The 19760-nt window shown below is 40.6% G+C and overlaps 1 protein-coding gene across 4 annotated transcripts in view; it reads right to left on the reverse strand.

The window, feature by feature from the left end:
* The window catches only part of MARCHF8 (membrane associated ring-CH-type finger 8), a 177065-nt gene that overhangs the window by 60544 nt on the left and 96761 nt on the right, over positions 1-19760 (reverse strand). For 2 of the 4 annotated variants that reach the window (XM_075216545.1, XM_075216548.1), the window contains exon 3: positions 12443-12571. The exons of 1 other annotated variant lie outside the window; for it this stretch is intronic. In XM_075216545.1, coding sequence (XP_075072646.1) covers positions 12443-12571 — 129 coding nt within the window. Of the gene's footprint in view, positions 1-12442; positions 12745-19760 lie in introns of those variants that run through there. One more of the 4 variants, XM_075216547.1, reaches the window with a different exon arrangement.

The following is a 19760-nucleotide window of genomic DNA, read 5'->3' on the forward strand; positions in this document are numbered from 1 at the left end:
TCTTTACTGTTGCTCAGAGTATCAGACCCCTGGACTGAATAGAACAAGAGATTTCTCTATGTGAAATAGACTGCTGTGCAACAGACTAATAGAGACAGAGTCGGAATGAACACACGCAGAGACCCCAAATCAATACCCAGAGAAAAACACATAACTTCAACATTTTATCAGTGTAACACCAATTAAAGGGCACTAACCAATTTTAAACAGGCTACAATCAAAAGCAAAACAAAACTAATTTTTCCATAGTAGTTTTTAAAAGACATCCATCAATGTGTGCAGGTGATTTTTGTACATGTGTAATCATAGAAACAGAAAATAAAATTATGCAAAAATGATGGTTACCTATATGTAGCCAATTCTATATTAGTAGTAAGATCTCAGGGCTTTTGTTGTATGTATACGAGTACTCACAACCTAGTAGCGTCAAGCTTCATCTAACAAGTTGTGGCTGTCTGCGCAAGGGAAGTCAACTACACAAGTCAGTTTATAATGTGGAATGTCACATCTGCTACAAGAGATCTGCACTGTTAAACAGACAACAGACTACAAGGCAAATTTAACACACACACACTGCCAGAAAAGTGTGACAGTTTAGCGAGGCCAGAGCAAACTATGACCTGGGGGTACAACTTAAATTAATATGTATTGACCGGTCGTAAAACAACTTCTAATCCCAGTCTGCACCCACTGTGATATCACAGGAAAAAGCAAGTGATTTTACAGAAATTGCCATGTGTAGAGCTCTAAAAAGTACACTAGTACAATAGAATCCTCATCAGTGTTGGTAAATGCTCTCAGGAGGTGTACACGGTAGTTTTCGGAGGACCGTAAATATGAAACATATCTGGTAGAGCCCAGTTCTGAAGGCATTAGACTGTCTGCGGCGCTATAGGGAACGCAACAACGTCTGCGGCGCTATAGGGAACGCAACGTCTGCGGCGCTATAGGGAACGCAACGTCTGCGGCGCTATAGGGAACGCAACGTCTGCGGCGCTATAGGGAACGCAACGTCTGCGGCGCTAAAGAGAACGCAACGTCTGCGGCGCTAAAGAGAACGCACAGGCTTCAGCTACAAAGGTAACTAATGACTTTTAACAGGACGCACACAGGAACTTTGTACTATCTAATGCGCTGCTTAATAAATAAAGGATAATAATAATAATAATAATAATAATAATAATAATAAAATTTATAATTTAGCTATCTGAATGATTAACACCATTCTTTCTTGTATCCAAATTTGTAGAAGGAGGTAATGGTTGCAATTATTTAAATTATTGTGAGGAGAAAACATTAAATTATGTAAAATTATTATTAGTGTGATCAGTAGAGTCTACTTACAGTTCTATAAGAGGGATTAAATCTAATGACAACAGGAACACTCTCATGCAGAGAGCAGTCAGTCTAGAGCACAGCATCTCCAGACATCATAGAAGGTGGTCACTGTGGGGGGGAAGTACTAGGCTACTGGAATCTCTCAATTACACTGATGGACACAGGTGGCCTGGAGTGTTCCACAGTAACCACACATAGGAGGAACATTAGTAACTATTAAGCCAGAAGAAATAGAAAGGGAAAAGACATTTTGGGTCAAGAGCATGTCACAAAACACAGTTAAGAAAAGAACATTAAAATTACTTTGCAATAATTGTGAACATATATATAGTCTTCAAATGTTACTTGAAGTACTGGAACGCCACAGCCATCTAATGGTCATAAATGTACAGTTTGGCTCTACATTAAAATAGTGTCCACAGTCAAAATGTTGAAACCATTGTGTAATCGTATTGCAGCTGTCAAGAGAGTTTTGTAGTTATTTCTGTACATCTTTGTATAGGTTAAATGGGTATTGGATGCAACAGCATTTGACTACCTGCAGATATTGGTTCAATGACTATCTATATAATTACCTCCTATGCAACAATGTCATTTTTAGGTCTTGCTAACTAATGAGTCCAGTGTCTTGGGATTATGTATAATAGTAAACCATTGCACACATGCATACGATGCAAGTACAAAGTGAAAATAATTTCCCATTCTAGCAACAAGGTCTATTTATTAATAAATCTCTGTTGTCAAAGTTTTCCACCAGTTTAAAAAGGTCAGCAGCAATTCACTCCTACTGTTTTTAATAGCTTGTTCAATCCAATCGCATATGGGAATCCATAGGTAAATGTCTCAACCACATTTCATTCCATTTACAATTCGCTATTATTGAGGGTGATGTACGTTTTACTACTTGGCGCTAATCTCACGCACTGAGATGGAACAAGCGTAAAAAAAACAACACACACGCTGCAGTGCAAAGCATATAAAAGTACAAATATATATGGTCTCATTTTGTACAATGATTGTTATTTTCATCTCTTTACAAGTGCTTAACTTGAGTTAGAAATAAATCATTTTAATGCCATAAGGTTGGGTATACATTGGAGCATTTTCGTCCAATAATCGGGCAAAACAGCTACATACGACCATTTGGTCGGAAGTCGGGTTAGTGTGTATAGTGACACGATGGTTGAAAGTCGTTCCAAAGTGTCGATTGTCGGCTCATTTGGTAGGTCGAACTGTTTAATGTTTTCCGACCAATCACAGACCGATCATGTAGTGTGTATGCACTCATGCTCACGATCTCCATAGAGTTTACAGAGTCGGGCTCTTTTCAGCCGATGCTAGCAACGAATGTCCTAGTGAATAAATGTAGAGAGTGCTGTAGAAGGAATAATTCATTTGTTTGTTCGGAGACAGAATGTTTCAGAGTCACAGAAGCTAACGAAATTCGTTAGGACATATAGATAGCTATAACATGGCGGTTTCAATCAGTGTGAAAATAATGAATCTTAAGCTGGGTACACACTACAGAAATTTCGAACAATTTTTTATCCCGAGCGATTTTACATGCAATCGATGTTCCGATCGCTCGGTCCATGGACTGCATACACACTGGCCTTGTTTAGGACGAGAAAGGGAAGAGTGGACGTCCCGTTAGCGACTTTTTACAGCCATGTTGTCTTGAGCAATGACTGTAATTTCATACTCACTATTGTGGATCGGTCGGCAGTTTATACACACTACACAGCGGAAACGAGATTGGAACGAAAATATTAAACGGTACGACCAACCAAATAAGGCGACAATCGTCCACTTGGGCAGACTTTCGACCATCGTGTCACTGCACACACTGACCCGACTTTTGAACGAGCGGTCGTATGTCGGCTGATTTAGCCGATTATTGGTTGAAAACTGTGTAGTGTGTACCCAACTATAGTCTGAAGACTCGAGGACCAGATGAAGAGCACAGATTTGAAGGTAAATTGTGTCAGTGTGCATGAATCCCCAGATTGATTAGACCTTCCTTCGTAGGTACAATCGTTTGAGATAACAAATCGGTTGGAAAATGGTTCAGTGTGCACCTAGCCTAAGGAATACTGCCAGAATTCCCAATATATCTCCCCATCTCCCACCTCATTGTGTCCAGACTACTGCAACACCCTATTCATGCACCTAGCAGACAAAGGCCTAAAATACCTGCAGCTTTAAAATGGTGCCAAACTACTATCAAATCAAAGCCACTCCTGTCACGTTATAAACATACACTACATAGAATGCAAGTTCTGAGATATCTCAATCACAGATGCCTGCAGAAGATAGGCTCCACTCTCCCTAAATACACTGGCACTCAGAGTCAAACAAACCTTATAGCACTAATTTAATTTCTTTATTACCTCAGAGATACTTTTTTGAGAGTAGCTAAAGAAAGAAAAATACAATAATTATTCTCCTGTCTCTGCATATATCATACTTGCCAACTCTCCCAGGAATGTCCGGGAGACTCCCGCATTTTGCGGGAGCCTCACGAACTCCCGGGAGAGTGTGGCAATCTCCCACATCTGGCATAATTCTGCCCACTTCCTAGGGAAGTGGGCAGAATTAGGTCCAAAACACCGCTATTCACCGGGAATCACGACGTTTGGCCCCGCCACCTACTGTCAAATAAGGGGGGAAGGGGACAAAATGACGCAAATTTTGGAGCCCCGCCCCCATCATGCCCACCTCCTCCGGCAGGCTCCCGGAGCAAGTCTTCAGCAAGTTAAGTATGGCATATATAGCCCACTTCTTCTAAAAAGGCCAAACTAAAAAAATAGGCTCCTTTATAAAATGTATGAAAAGTGATATTATTATTGCCATAATTATTATGCGTTGTCTATTGCATTTTAAGGAAAGGAGAAGCAGAGATTTGTTTAGGCAAAAACATTTAAATACAGAAAATATTAAACCTAACTTTTTTCCCAAAAAATCAACCACTGGCGAATCTAGGGAAAAACAAATACAATAAACACTTCCTCCAATTTTGCAAATTTCAAGGTTATGAAATGAGAAAACATATATTAATTACAATTAGTTTCTCCAAGCTTAATAAAGTGTAAGCTGTAGAGCTATGTTTTAGATATTTACTGAGGAAATGCAGTGTTATATGTTTAATAAGGATTTTTTTTGTGTGTGTATATACTGTAGATAGATACATGGAGCTATGATCAAGTTATGATCATGTCATCCAAATGCCAAACTTCCAGTATGACTGTACCACAAAGATTCAACAAGGTTCCGTAAAACTCTTAGCTTTGCCAGTGGGACTATAAATAGAAGGATTTACAAGCAAAGTGCTCACCTTCCAGCCAAGATGTTTGGGAAATTCTACAACAGAAGTGAGAGTTGGCAATAAGTATGTGACCCAAAGCACTGCTTACGCAAGAAACTCCCTCTGCCATCTGCACAGCATGCTTACAGTAACCTCACTCACTTCCTACATAGTGACTGAGGTTACTGTCCTATATACACTAGAATATATTTTTACAGGAGTTCAATTTTGCATTCTTAATATAATAATAATAATAATAATAATAATAATAATAATAATAATATAAATAACTATGTAGTACTATGCATTTAACATTTTCAGCTCAAAGCAAAATCAAAATATTAGAACTGAGAGATATACAAAATGTGCTCTGTGTCTCTCAGTTCATGATGTTAACACTAATCTTTAATCTTCACTCATACAAGAGTCTTGTACAGAGATTTAACCTCCTTAGAACATGTTTACATTGGTTGGGGGTTTTCCACAGAACCGTATAAATTGCATTCTATAGCATGCTCTCATTTCTCCCTGCCTGTACTTGGTGTTGAACTCTGTTTTAAAGCACACCCATCCCCAGTGTTTCTAAATATTATATGAACTTGCATAAAAATGACTTATGCATTGTGTTTACTGTTTTCCTCCAGCAAGAATAGCTAAGCAAACAATTACTGACCTTCCCCCGATGATATGGTAATATGCAGGCCTTGTAGGAAAACTAACAGAGTCATTCAGAGATGTCTGTAGACTGCTTACACTTACATCACTTATATGCACCCTTGTGCCCTCAAATGCCTGGAGAGTTGAGCAGCTTTGGAAAATACATACATCCCACTGTCACAAACAATGACAGGAAACTGAGAAGTAGGTTCCTGCTCACTTCTATTGTATACAGCAATTCACAGGTATTTTTAGGGAAGAATAGTGGGGTTGTGGTTATCTTAGAGATTCAGAAGTAAAAGGCACACCTCCGTGGGGAAGGGGCACGCCCCCCGGTGTCATGACCACTGGCCACAATGAGACATGAGCACACTACCTTTTTGTGTCGTAAACCACACACGCACACATTTTGTCCGGATTTGGACTGGCACCATTGTTGGGACATATGCAATGTCATATACTCCACTTTTACAGACTACATTCCTAAATTCCTGACATGAGAACTGTGTGGGTTAAAATGCAAGTAGCCAACACTGGTTGGGGGATGCATGGGGATGTTATCTGAGCTACTGTAGTCGTAAGCTGGTCACATCAATGGTGATCCAGTCCATCATCCATAGAGGTAAATTAGACAAATCCAGTCACTATGGTGTTAGGCCAGGCTTTCTCAAACCCAGTCCTCAGGGCCCTCTAACAGTGCAGGTTTTCCAGGTGACAAGTGAAATTATACCACCTGTGGATCTATTACAATGTGTCAGTCAGTCAGTCAGTAACAGGGCCGGACTGGCCATCTGGCACTTCTGGCAAATGCCAGAAGGGCCGATGGCTATATGGGCCGGCCCGACTCCCCCTGTCTTCTTGGTGGCTGGTTCCCCAGGAACCAGCCACCTCTGCTGCGCGCTCCCCAGCTCCCTCCCCCATTATGCTGTGCAGCCAGTTACACTGGTGAGTTTACTTTTTTTTTTAATTTGTTTTTTCTTTTACTGAAGAGGGGGGGTGCCGCGATTTTCAGGGGGGAGGGGGTCGCGGGGGTGCCGCGATTTTCGGGGGGGAGGGCGTCGCGGGGGTGCCGCGATTTTCGGGGGGGAGGGGGGTCGCGATTTTAGGGGGGGTCGCGGGGTGCCGCGATTTTAGGGGGGGTCGCGGGGTGCCGCGATTTTAGGGGGGGTCGCGGGGGTGCCGCGATTTTCGGGAGAGGGGGGGGTCGCGGGGGTGCCACGATTTTCGGGGGGGGGGTCGCAGGGGTGCCGCGATTTTCGGGGGGGGGGGTGTGCTGGGAGAGGGAGTGAGAGAGCTGAAGGGGGTGCTGGGAGAGGGGGTGAGAGAGCTGAAGGGGGTGCTGGGAGAGGGGGTGAGAGCCAGGGGGTGCTGGGAGAGGGGGTGAGAGCCAGGGGGTGCTGGGAGAGGGGGTGAGAGAGCCAAAGGGGGTGAGAGAGCCAAAGGGGAAGAGGTGCTGTGAGAGGGGTGAGAGAGCCAGGGGGTGCTAGGAGAAGGGGTGAGAGAGCCATGGGGTGCTGGGAGAGGGGGTGAGAGCCAGGGGGTGCTGGGAGAGGGGGTGAGAGAGCCGAAGGGGGTGCTGGGAGAGGGGGTGAGAGAGCCAAAGGGGAAGGGGTGCTGGGAGAGGGGGTGAGAGAGCCAGGGGGTGCTGGGAGAGGGGGGTGAGAGAGCCAGGGGGTGCTGGGAGAGGGGGGTGAGAGAGCCAGGGGGTGCTGGGAGAGGGGGGTGAGAGAGCCAGGGGGTGCTGGGAGAGGGGGTGAGAGAGCCAAAGGGGAAGGGGGTTCTGGGAGAGGGGGTGAGAGAGCCAGGGGGTGCTGGGAGAGGGGGTAAGAGAGCCAAAGGGGAAGGGGGTTCTGGGAGAGGGGGTGAGAGAGCCAAAGGGGAAGGGGGTGCTGGGAGAGGGGGTGAGAGAGCCAAAGGGGAAGGGGGTGCTGGGAGAGGGGGTGAGAGAGCCAAAAGGGAAGGGGGTTCTGGGAGAGGGGGTGAGAGAGCCAGTGTGGTAGGGAGTGCAGGAAGAGGAGTGAGAGAGCCGGGGGGTAGAGGGTGCAGGAAGACGTGTGAGAGAGCCAGGGGAGTAGGTGGTACAGGAAGATGTGTGAGAGACAGCGGAGAAGGTGGTGCAGGGGGTTAAGGAGAAGATGGTGCAGGGGCATAGGTAAAAGAAAGTGTAAAGGGAGAGACATCTTAAGAATGGGAATGTCAGGGATGCAGCCATCATAAAACACAAGTAGTAATGAAGAATGGAAATGCACAGAGGGGACAAGTGTTAAAAAAAATAAAAAATCAAGCCTTCATACTCCATTCACTTATATTTTCTATACCCCCACTCCTAAATTTCTGCTTCGACCACTGCCCTCTATTCCTGCTCCCCACTGCCTGTGTGAGCTGACAGCTGCTGATCCCTCCTCGCCCAGCGTGCCCAGTAGGAGAACAGAACACAGGATGCCATAATCAGGTAAGTTCATATATTTTCTCGCGTGGAATATGTTTTTAACCATCCTTTTTTGAACTGGGAACACTACAGCGTATCCAATAATGTTTAACACTATGTATTGCTCATTATTGCGCTGTAATGTTTTTTGCATATTTATCTGTACAGAGATTTTTAATTAAGAGGAAAAAACATTGCTTGTCATAAATTTTATCTGTAATTATGTCAATATATCTATTTTTGTTTGCATTGTAAATGATGTATTAAGCTGCTCTTGGGACTCACACTCAGAATCTGATATGCTGTACCAATTTTTATTTGTGAATGAGTTTTTGTCTGAGCTCTACTAATGATTTGGGGGCACTACTATGGCATAATGTTATTTGGGGTCACTATTGTGGCATAATATGATTTGGAGGCACTGTTGTGACATAATATGATTTGTGGGCACTACTGTATGGTATATGTTTTGGGGGCACTACTATGCCATAATATGATTTGTGGGCACTTCTGCATGACCAAATATGAATTGAGGGTAATACTATGTGGCATAATATGACCTTGGGGCACTACGATGTGGCATAATATGAACTGGGCCCACTACGGTGTGGCATCATATGAACTTCTGCCAAAGGCAAGTTTTTCATTGTTGAATATGATGGGAGCCCAAAGAAGTTGCTGTATCAGGGCCCAAAATTCCTCTTGTCAGCCCTGCCTGTGAGTCAAGGGGGTAGACGTCTCCAGGTAAATAATCTAAATGTTTCCTATCTAATCAAACTGATGGATCATGATGGGTCACATCCAATTATTTCTCACCCACCTCCTCTATCCCCCTTAATTTATATACTGTGTTATTTAAAATGAATAGAAAAGACGCATATCCAATTACTGTAGTAAAACAAAAATATTTTTCTCTGACATTTTGCTGTAGATGGAAATACTTTTAATGCGGCCGTGTGGGTTCAACTGATCATTCAATAGTTATGTTTTTTTTAGATATATGTTAGTTTTATTTCATGTGGAATGATTCATGAAAATTCTGCCATTACTATCTCATTGAGGGAAAAGGGTACCTGTTACCTATATGTGTGTGTAAGTATTCTGTTCGTAGTTGCTATTTTGTGGGAGATTTGAAAAAAGCAAAACATTGTTTCCTACAGTGGCGTCTGTATAATTGGTGGTATTGCTGTAGTATGGGGTGGCGTGCTGGTGGCAATGTTGTAGTGTGTTTGGTGCTTAGTATTGCTAATAAGTAGGAGAGGGTATTGCTATAATGTGGGGGTGATGCCGGTTGCTGTAATGTGGGAGGTGATGCCGGTTGCTGTAATGTGGGAGGTGATGCCGGTTGCTGTAATGTGGGGGGTGACGCTGGACGCTGTAATGTGGGGGGTGATGCCGGTTGCTGTAATGTGGGGGGTGATGCTGGACGCTGTAATGTGGGGGGTGATGCTGGACGCTGTAATGTGGGGGGTGATGCTGGTTGCTGTAATGTGGGGGGTGATGCTGGACGCTGTAATGTGGGGAGTGATGCTGGACGCTGTAATGTGGGGGGTGATGCTGGACGCTGTAATGTGGGGAGTGATGCTGTAATGTGGGGGGTGATGCCGGTTGCTATAATGTGGGGGTGATTGATGTAGTATGAGTGTGTGTGGGGGGTTATTTATTGCTGTAATTTGGGTACTAATAATGTATTGTCATGGTGTTTATTGATGTAATTGGGGTGCTAATAATGTAATGTTGAGGGTCATTAGGAGAAATAAATACCCCCTCCCCCCCCCCCCCCACACACACTCATACTACATCATGTTGTACTGCGCCAGCATCAGTGTGCAACAATATGGTGCATGGAGCCCACGTGGGCCTGTGTGCTTTAAATGCCAGGGCTGATTTTTAGTCCCAGTCCGGCCCTGGTCAGTAATGAATACATATGTGCTCCAGCAAGCAGATATGGAAAACATGCACTGTTAGGGGGCCATGAGGTCTGGGTTTGGGAAGCCCTATGTAAGGCCAATTAATATTTCCCCCCAACACATGCACACACATTCTTGCTTGCAAAGAAAGTGTTGTTGGTCGCTACATTTTTTTTAAAACTACCTGCTCGAATATGATGACTATTTTCCTTGGCGGGTCTGATTGTTATAGATATATACGTGTGTTTGCAAATTAAGGTCAGTTCAGTATGAGACAAAAATTTACAAAATTGCAACGTGTATAAATATTGGTCTTTAATCAGTGGACTATGAATGTCCATGTCTTAGGAGCTGTTTTACCTATGGAAGTAAGCAAGTTTCCATGTGGTAACAAGCTCCACAGGCTAAAGATGGTGTCCTACAGCTGTTTGCAGATGCCATATTTTCCCAGCCGTAAAAATGTGATACTCAGAAATTAGTTTAGCAACTTAAGGATTCAAGCAGTGGCGCTATATAAATAGCTGATGATGATGATTATGATGAATAGGAAACACTATAAGTTTTAGCTGTGAGATGGGAGACAGCACTTTCTATTAAATACCTTCTTATTTTGATTTAGAACAGCATTCAAAAAAGCTTGTGTGACACCAGACAAACTGATCCAGGTTCATATAATAATAAAGAGGGCGGGATAGCGAATATACTACAGAGCAATTAAAATCATACGTGCCTACTTTCCCGTAAAGTCTGGGAGACACCTGAAGTTCGGGTAGTTCTCCCTGGACTCCAGGAGTGCAGGCCTGTCTTCCAAATCTCACCCACTTCCCAGTCAAATGGGTGGCGATGGCTCCCTTGATGACGCAATTCATGTAGCTTTGGCGCAGTCCCCTCATGATGTATAGTCACGGATATTGTGCTTTAAAATAATATCACTTATTGATGGGTGAGGTTTATCTATTATTTTTGATACAACTCTGTAATACTGGGAGAAATGGTATTGAAAAAGTATTAAAGTATAAAGCCACACATTGATTGTTGCAACCTATAATGAATTGTATTACTTGTATTAGTGTCTTAATTATAAACACAGTAGAATAGCTTCTGAAAATACATAAAATGTTAAATTAAAAAACTACTGTATGTGTTTATCTTTTTTGTGACCTCATACAATCTACATTTTAAATTGGATTAAATACTACTTGCTGCAATTCTACACATTTCAGTGATATGAAGAACAGATAGAAACAGACTAGAACCTTTTTGACACCAGACTTGTGTTTTTGTTCTTTGTCTATTGTCTTTACTCACAATGGTTAGTAGCTATCAATGGGAGCCTGGTTGCATTGTATGTTTAGCCACAATGGGATTCATGGGGATGCTATTTGCAAAAACAAATTAAGTGTGTACATAGATACAGGCAATCTAAGCAGGTGGTAACTTACACCTCACATCAGCTTAAATTATAGCCGGCCACCCTAACGCACATCTTCACAGAAAATCTTGTTTAAAAACCCCATAATATAATAAGAAAATACTGCTATATTTTCCATTTAAAAAGACTGTGAGACATACTATACATAGAGAAAGAGATTAAGCTACACAGATGTAGGTGCACACATGGTCCCATTCAGTTTACTTTTACAGTAGTTGAAACAAAGATACAGCATTGTTATTATGAAATGTTTCACTCAGAACAGGTGACATGATTGAAACCTCTACAAACCCACAGTTGTCTGTCATACAAGTTACAATGTAATCCAATTATAGTACAGTATTTGTGCAGCAATTTAATAAGCAGCTAGACATAAGGTATACTAGGGGAACAAAGTATTGGGGAAATGCTGAATCTGACGTCAACTGGATCAGTGTGCCGTGTCCGTTTTGTGAGAATGGGTTCTGGCATACAATGTACATTAATTCTACACATACATTAATTCCCAGTACACCATGGGATCATCATGCTTCTCCCTGGGGATTGCACACAAAGTCAGTTGTTTCTCTCCATGCTGCAGTGATGTCATTACTTTCCTCTAGGTTACTAGCATCTAAAGCACAAATAACAAGTCCAGCCCCCCCCTCCTCGTGAGTACACACAGTGTACATTTGCATCATATCATGTTCTCATACAGTGCTTTGTCACCTATTCCATATCGCACTATGCAGCACCTAAAGCTAGCACCCCTTGTTATTATGATAAAGACAAAAGGAAAGAGAAATGTTTCTCATACCAAATTAAATTACATATCTGTTTGGGCAAGAGCAGGCAGCAAATAACATGCAGAACAAAGAGCCTTTGTTTATGTTAGAGATGGTCTTAGATTCTCCAGAGATATAGAGTATCAACACTGAACACAACTCCTTTCAATTACTGTAAAATTCAAAACAAATAATGTCTATATTTACTGTACAATTTCTGAAAATACTACTCACTGATCTACATAGAACATACTCAAGTAATGTGTTACGTCCATATTATTACCTGTGGATACATGCATAAACATAAAACTTTAAAATACAAAAATGTACAAAATTATCTATCTATCTATATACCCATGTATTTTATGCTACAAAAATAAAATATCAAAGGATACAATGATATACAAATCACTATCCAAACACAAAAGAATGTATAATATACAAATCATCTGCAATATTACAGTTGAACAAAAAGCAAAGTGCTAATGAAGAAAGGCCCCTCAATCTTGCAAGTGGTGTCATTCAAATGTTATTGTTCTTGTACACAATATCCACAGCAGGTAAATAACAAATCAGAGAGACATGTCTGCTGACAAAGCATTCCCCTACCTGAAGCTTCATTTTCCAACATGAATGCATCAGTGTATCCTTGTTAGAGCTTCCTCCTCTTGCATGACTCCAGTAATCCAGACTAAAAGGATGAGATCTGTGCACATCTGTTGTCTGCCCTACATTTGCCTGTAGAGGGAGAGGAAAAGTTGACTTGTCCGGGCTTGTTGAAAGCTGACCAGGGCTAGTAGAGAGGAGAGTGATGGTAGCACTTCCACCAGCTGATTCTTGTAAGAAGAGGCAATGGATGAATAATGTATGTGCTCCTCTTTATCCTCCTTCCAGGGCCGCTTCCCCCGCCTCCAACTAGAGATCTCAAATACTACACAGAGCATTCGTGAGCTGTGAGCTTACAGCCAGTCCTGTGCTGGCAACTGCATTAAAAATGCAGCATCAGGCAGAAGCACTGAAGATAGCCACCCATGCTAACGTGCTGAGCAGAAGGCAAATTAATGATCACCACTGTTTTAATTATACATGTTATAAATTTACTAAAAGGTCACATTATATGAGGCTAAAGAACATGTTCTGCCCCCATTTATATTAATAACCCCTGTTTTTACATGTATTTTGGTACCTACTACACATAAAGATATGCTTTGACACATAGGGACGTGTATGCAACCCAAGGTAAAGTCAAAGGTAGCTGGAAAAAAAAAAGTAAAATACATTTATATATAAATTACACCACTTCTCTCATAATATCTTATACTAACTGAGCCTATATGAACCTGCAGGTTTTTCCTCATTATTTTCCCTTTAAACGTATAGAACCAACTAAATTTCTGTATTGAATAAAATTTAACATCCAAACCTACAAGGTTGTATCTTACTCAGATACATCCTACATTAATACCCTCACACTTTAAATTACAAGTGATACATTGCCCTACATTTATTATGCTTTCTCCCCAGACCCGTATTTCTCTCACCCTTGGCACCCTGTCCCCTGGGACCATCTTCCCCGATGCCCTCACCCCTAAGAACCTGTCCCCTGACACCCACTCATCACCTCCCTGGTACCCTCTCCTCATTCTCCTGGCTTGTTTACAATCAAAGCAAGATAACCAGCAAATGATATGGAGTGCTTCTTTTTTTATGATATATTTAATTCACTGATGCTGAAAATCATAATTTGCTAATGTAAAAATAACAGGAATAATAAGCATAAAATTCCTCCAAAAATAAATCTAACTGATATATTGTGTATGTAACTAGGAAGGGTCACTAATACCTACTGTTTCAGTCTGCTAATATGTATGTTATATTTCTATAATTTCAATGTACAAGAATATATTTGTGCTATATGAACAAAAAGGTAGTCATAAGACAAGTAGAATAATATTAAATAAGCTATTTAAATAAAAACAAACATTGCTAACTTATCCAAATGTCAATATTTATATTTACACAGTATATTCCAAAATCATTATTTTATATACACACCGCAGATCTTGTGGCACCTTATAAATATAAATAATGCTCAATTTTCCAAATATATAAAAACATCAGAAAGAAGGGTGCCCAACACCTGTACAATTATACGTATGAACATAACAAAACAAAATAAAAAAGTAGGTTCATACAAATCCTAATCCTAAAACAAAAGCAGACAAAAAAAAACCAGATGATGGTGGGGGTTCTGAGGTTTTAAAGTCTTTATAACACAAACAGCATCAAGGATTTAACACGTCAATCCCGCTTGTATAAATTAAATGTTGCCTCAAATCTGTTATTCTAATCATTTATCATAACATACAATTCAGCAGGCTACCATGATGACATGACCATTGGTCTTAAGGAAATTATTTATGTCCATGTACAGGCCTATTTATCAATATGCAGCGATATCAACGATTTTTTATAGACAATGATCTGTCACTGATATTTACTAAGAAAATATCTTCAGAGCAGCTGAGTTATATTCAGTTGCCCGGTGATTCTGGCTGGCAGCAATAAGAGGAGTCTTGTCGCTTCGCCAGCCAATCTACTGTGATGCTGAGCATGTGTGGCCTGGCTTGCAAGCTCTCGCATGTCCGCTGGAACTGGAAGCTCGGTCTTGCATTTTCAGCTACACGTTCAATTAAAAAATAATAAAATATAAAATAAAATAAAATAAAATAAAATAAAATAGGTTTAAAAAAAAATAAATCATTTTTAAAGAAAAAAAAAAGGGGAAAAAAAGTTTTATTGAAATAACAAAACAATTTTTTCTGTCTCCCAGTGGCTGCATCAGCCCTAAGAGGTGGGGGCTGGAGGATTTTTAGCAATATATCTATCTATCATATCTTTCTATTCACCCTGGAATCCTCTCTTATTTACCATGGTAGGCGATACCGATAAGAGGACTGCCACTGTTCTTCTTAAATATGAAAAATCTGGCAAAACATTTTGCTGGCAGAAACCCCCTAATAGACAGAGTTCCTCCCAAAGTCTGGGTTATCTCCCTTTCATAAATTATTCTTGGTATTAAATGTAAAATCATGAAGAAAACTAATACCTGCCATCACGATATAACAATTCAGAACGATACAATGAAATCAAGTTAGCTAATTCCATTTGTGCTTAATGGAATTGATATTTTAAATATAATTAGTTCTATCCCATAATATATATTGCATGAGTATAAGTTACTACTGACTACTAATGAAAGAAGATATTCAGATATTTCTATTAGATGAGGACTGACTTTATCAATAAGAGGTTTTCAAGAAAGTATGTACCACAATTATAAAAGGGTTAAAAATGAGTTCTAAAAATCAGTATCAGTTCTGCAAGACAGGTTCTGAGTAAATCAAAGATACTGCCGTGTCATAGACATTCTTCATTCAAAGTTTACTATAAGAATACGTGCTTGCCATTTACAAAGTATTATTCTGCAATATTTTGGTCACTGATCTATAGACAATATTTCTTGTTAACATTGTAAGAGCAAGTAACATGAAAGCTGACACGTTAATAAATGTTACTTTGTAAATATATAATTGACTGTGCAAAAGTACAGTACTTCTGTTATGGTTTTAAGTTTTAGCGAATAATAACAAAAAGAGGCTGTAGTAACTTAGTAAGATATAGAGGTCTGCCATAAGTGAGGAAGGGGTTAAGTCCTCGAGAAGTTTGCTTACTCCCAACCACCAGTCTTCCTTGCTTAACTGGGTGGAGATCTACAAGTAGGGTAAATCAGTGTACCAAGAAGAGAGTGCTGCCGATTACTCTGTGAATCCACTACCAGACTTAGAGCTGCTAACTAAGCCTGTTGGTTTGGATTGTTGTACAAGGAATGCTGCATTCCAGCGTGTTTGCACCTGTGCTGTGCTGCTGTACTTCTTGTCTTATCCAATTTTCGCTTAACACTACCTACTACAGCAGCACAGAAAACAATTACTGATATTTTAAACTTTTACTGACAAAGATAAGTGTCATGGGTTGTTATGCTGCTGCTCACTCTCCAGTGTTTCTATTTTCAAGGGATTTAATTTCACTGTAACTTGTCAAGATGTAATTTACAAAAAAAAAGAAAAAAAAGAAATTTTATATATATATATATATATATATATATATATATATATATATAAAAAAAAATATATTATATATTTGTTTTGGTTTTGGTTTTTTTAAACCATACTTATAGGTTGCTGCATATAAAAGAGCTACCAATATATTCACAAAGATATATATAAATGTTCTAGAACGGTGGCTAAGTGGTTAGCACTTCTGCCTCACAGCACTGGAGTCCCGAGTTCAATTCCCCGACCATGGCCTTATCTGTGTGGAGTTTGTATGTTCTCCCAGTGTTTGCGTGGGTTTCCTCCAGGTGCTCCGGTTTCCTCCCACACTCCAAAAACATACTGGTAGGTTAATTGGTTGCTCTCAAAATTGACCCTAGTCTCTCTCTCTCTCTGTCTGTGTGTGTGTATGTTAGGGAATGTAGACTGTAAGCTCCAATGGGGCAGGGACTGATGTGAATGAGTTCTCTGTACAGCGCTGCGGAATTAGTGGCGCTATATAAATAAATGGTGATGATGATGATATGATGCCTGAATATATTTGAGATAAGGGTTTGATCATAGAGTTGATTTTCATCCTATGCATGTTAGTGTTCCTGTCTGTAGCCCTATTGAAGCACACTGTAAGAATACTTTAGGTGAATTAGAGCTTATACCCACAGTATTTTAACACGTGTAAAACCCATTGAAATGGGTCTGACACTAGAAGCTATTGTTTCTATTGTCACCATTCCCATAGCCATTACAGCCATTACTACTAGCTACTACTACTATCACATGGTGGTGGTGTGTTTTCAATTCCAATTTTCAAAGCATATTTGTTGTGTTCACTTTGGGGAAACTCATTGGGGAACAAGACTACAGTGAACGACAAATGCTAGTAAAACACTGGTAAAGCTGGGTACACACTACACGGTTTTCGTCCAATAATCGGCTCAATCAGCCGACATACGACCGCTCGTTCAAAAGTCGGGTCAGTGTGTGCAGTGACAGGGTGGTCGAAAGTCTGCCCAAATGGACGATTGTCTCCTCATTTGGTTGGGACGTACCGTTTAATCTCGTTTCCGTTGTCTAGTGTGTATAAACTTCCGACCGATCCACAACAGGGAGTACGAAATTACAGTCATTGCTCACGACAACATGGCTGTAAAAAGTCGCTAAAGGGACCTCCGCTCTTCCCTTTATCGTTCTAAACAAGGCTAGTGTGTATGCGGTCCATGGACCGAGCGATCGGAACATCGATCGCATGTAAAATCGCTCGGCATAAAAAGTTGGTTGAAAGTTCTGTAGTGTGTACCCAGCATTACAAACGCATGTGTTTAACATTCTTTTCTACTAGCATTTTTAAATACAAAAGAAAACTCCAGGTGGTATGAGCCCTTAAATGACTACTACAATACTGTAACTTGACTATATAGCAAATAAACATGTGAAATCACTGATCAGGTTATAGATTGTTTTATATATGTAAACATACAAATGTCTTTTCATATTGTGTTAACTTTAACATGGGAGTACATGTTTGTTCTCTTTATGAAGTTATGCCCACTTCATACAGCATGGGCAGTGAACACCAATCGCACACTCTGCGCGTTCTTCCACTCTTGTCTGCTACCATGAAAGCTAGAGAGCTTGTAAACACTATTGTGGTTACCATGGTAATTACTTGGAAAAGGCAATAGGCAGAGGAAATAGTCTTTTGTCATTAGAGGGAGGAGGTTTTTCTTTTAATTAGAAACTGATAATGACCCTATCTCCCTGTTAGCCCATACGCTATTCAGTACCCCACCAATCATATTCTACATGGTTTACATCCACTTACATGTGTTACATCAAGATCATTTCAGGTCACTGTTCTAGCAAAATACATTTTAAATTGCATCTGCCATTTACACACAGTGGACCTCATATACAGTCAAATGCCCCAACAAGTTTTGCACCAGTGCACCTACATGGTCTGCCCTGCGCCCACACATGCCTACTCTATTTTTTCTACACTGGAAGTACACCTGGGTGTGTGGAGAGGCAGAAAAAATAAAAGAGGTGGATTTAATATGGTGCGGTATGGAAGTAGCAATGCACCCCTCTGTACAGGAAGGAGCTAACTACAAAATGCACTTTTCTCTATCTCTATCTAAACTCAATAATCTTGCTCCACATAATGAAATCTCATTTTGCAGTGTTGCACAAAACTAGGTGCATCAGTGTGCATATTCTATACTTTGCAAGAAACATCCTCACCCTGCCCAATTCCTCCCCAAACGCAGCCATCTTGCTCTTTAAACCTATACAATTTGGCATAGATCTAGGCATATTTGCCCTAGGCGAGGTGCAAAGAGGAATTTGCACTGCTCCTTGGCCAATTTGTGCTTCTTAAAAGATGCCCAGTAGATATTGGCAGTGATATTATAAAGACACTACATGACCAAATTATAGTAAAGCACTGGTGCCTAGTAAATAGACTGAATTGGCTGTATTCTCATGATTATGCTGACCAGGGCTGACTTCATGTACTATTAAAAATGCAAAGTCACATTAAATACTGTTTTATTTATTAAAAAATTATAATTAAAATTCCTTGCAAGATGATTATACAAAATATACTGTGTGAAACAGAGCTATGAAAAAAGATAGACAGTGACTCTAATTTCCTTTTCCATCTTCGTAATGAGCCTTATTAAAATCACTATGACAAAATGACCTGCTAAATTTAAATTAACATTTTATTACTGTTTACATTTAAATGTGTAATGAGCACAGTTCAAATGCATAAATATTCTATAGCATAAACTTGCATAATGTCATGTTAGTGTTTTTATCCAATGCTGCAAATCATACTGTGTGCATTTCGAACAACATTCCAGCCCTTTCATGTGCACAACAGTATCAAGATACAACACTATCAAGAATCAGGTGTTACATTCTAACCAGTGAGCATCTCTGGTTACAAAGTATCATCATTGTTTTAGTTTATAATACCCTGAAGTATTTATTAATTACTGTGAGTGGTTGCTTAATGATGCATTCATGATACACTGAAACCAGAGAGGTTAATCTGTCAGAATGTAACACCTGATTCTTCATATAGTTGTACCATAGTATCAAGAAATGTGGCTGCACAGGATATGTGTAAGAATAGTTTGTTGTTGGATTTGGCAACATGGGAGATTTGGAATACTGAAGAGCAGGTTGGTAAAGGTCAGCCTTAGGATAAGCCTAGTAACATCCGTTGTAAGAGTCTGAATGACAGTCCAAAAGGCAGCGATGGCCAGACTGGACCACCAAATGTGTTTGAAGTCTCCCCACAGGCCGCATTCCCTCCAGCGCACATCGGAAGTGTTTGGGAAGATTGTGTGTAGGGAACAGGTACCACCTGGTGAGGACTTTTAAAGCAACACTGATAGAAAACTTGGATATGCAAGTGCAAATGGGTTCCCATATTTTCTCCCCAAGGAGAGATTCCAGATCAGCCTCCCACTCCACTACATGAATATCAAGTGGAGGATTCACTTCACAAAATGACCCCCTTATAGTTGCTCTCATATGTGCATGTGCGGTCAAATTGGGAAAGGTGTCGAGGTAAGGGGGGAGGGGCCTTCAGTGCGGGTTTGAGGGAGGCTTGTACAAAGTAGTGTATTTGGAGATATTGGAATATCGTGTATATCAGAAAATGGTCTTCGGCCAAAGTCTTGTACAATTTAGTGGACTTGTGTGATCCCTGCAGCCCTCCACTTCAGAGCCATGGCAGTCTCCTGTCCATATTGGAGTGAACAGAGAGAGGGGTGGGTCTGGCAGGCATAGACTCTTATTCA

The sequence above is a fragment of the Mixophyes fleayi genome, chromosome 6 (genome assembly GCF_038048845.1).
Source record: "Mixophyes fleayi isolate aMixFle1 chromosome 6, aMixFle1.hap1, whole genome shotgun sequence".
NCBI lineage: Eukaryota > Metazoa > Chordata > Amphibia > Anura > Limnodynastidae > Mixophyes > Mixophyes fleayi.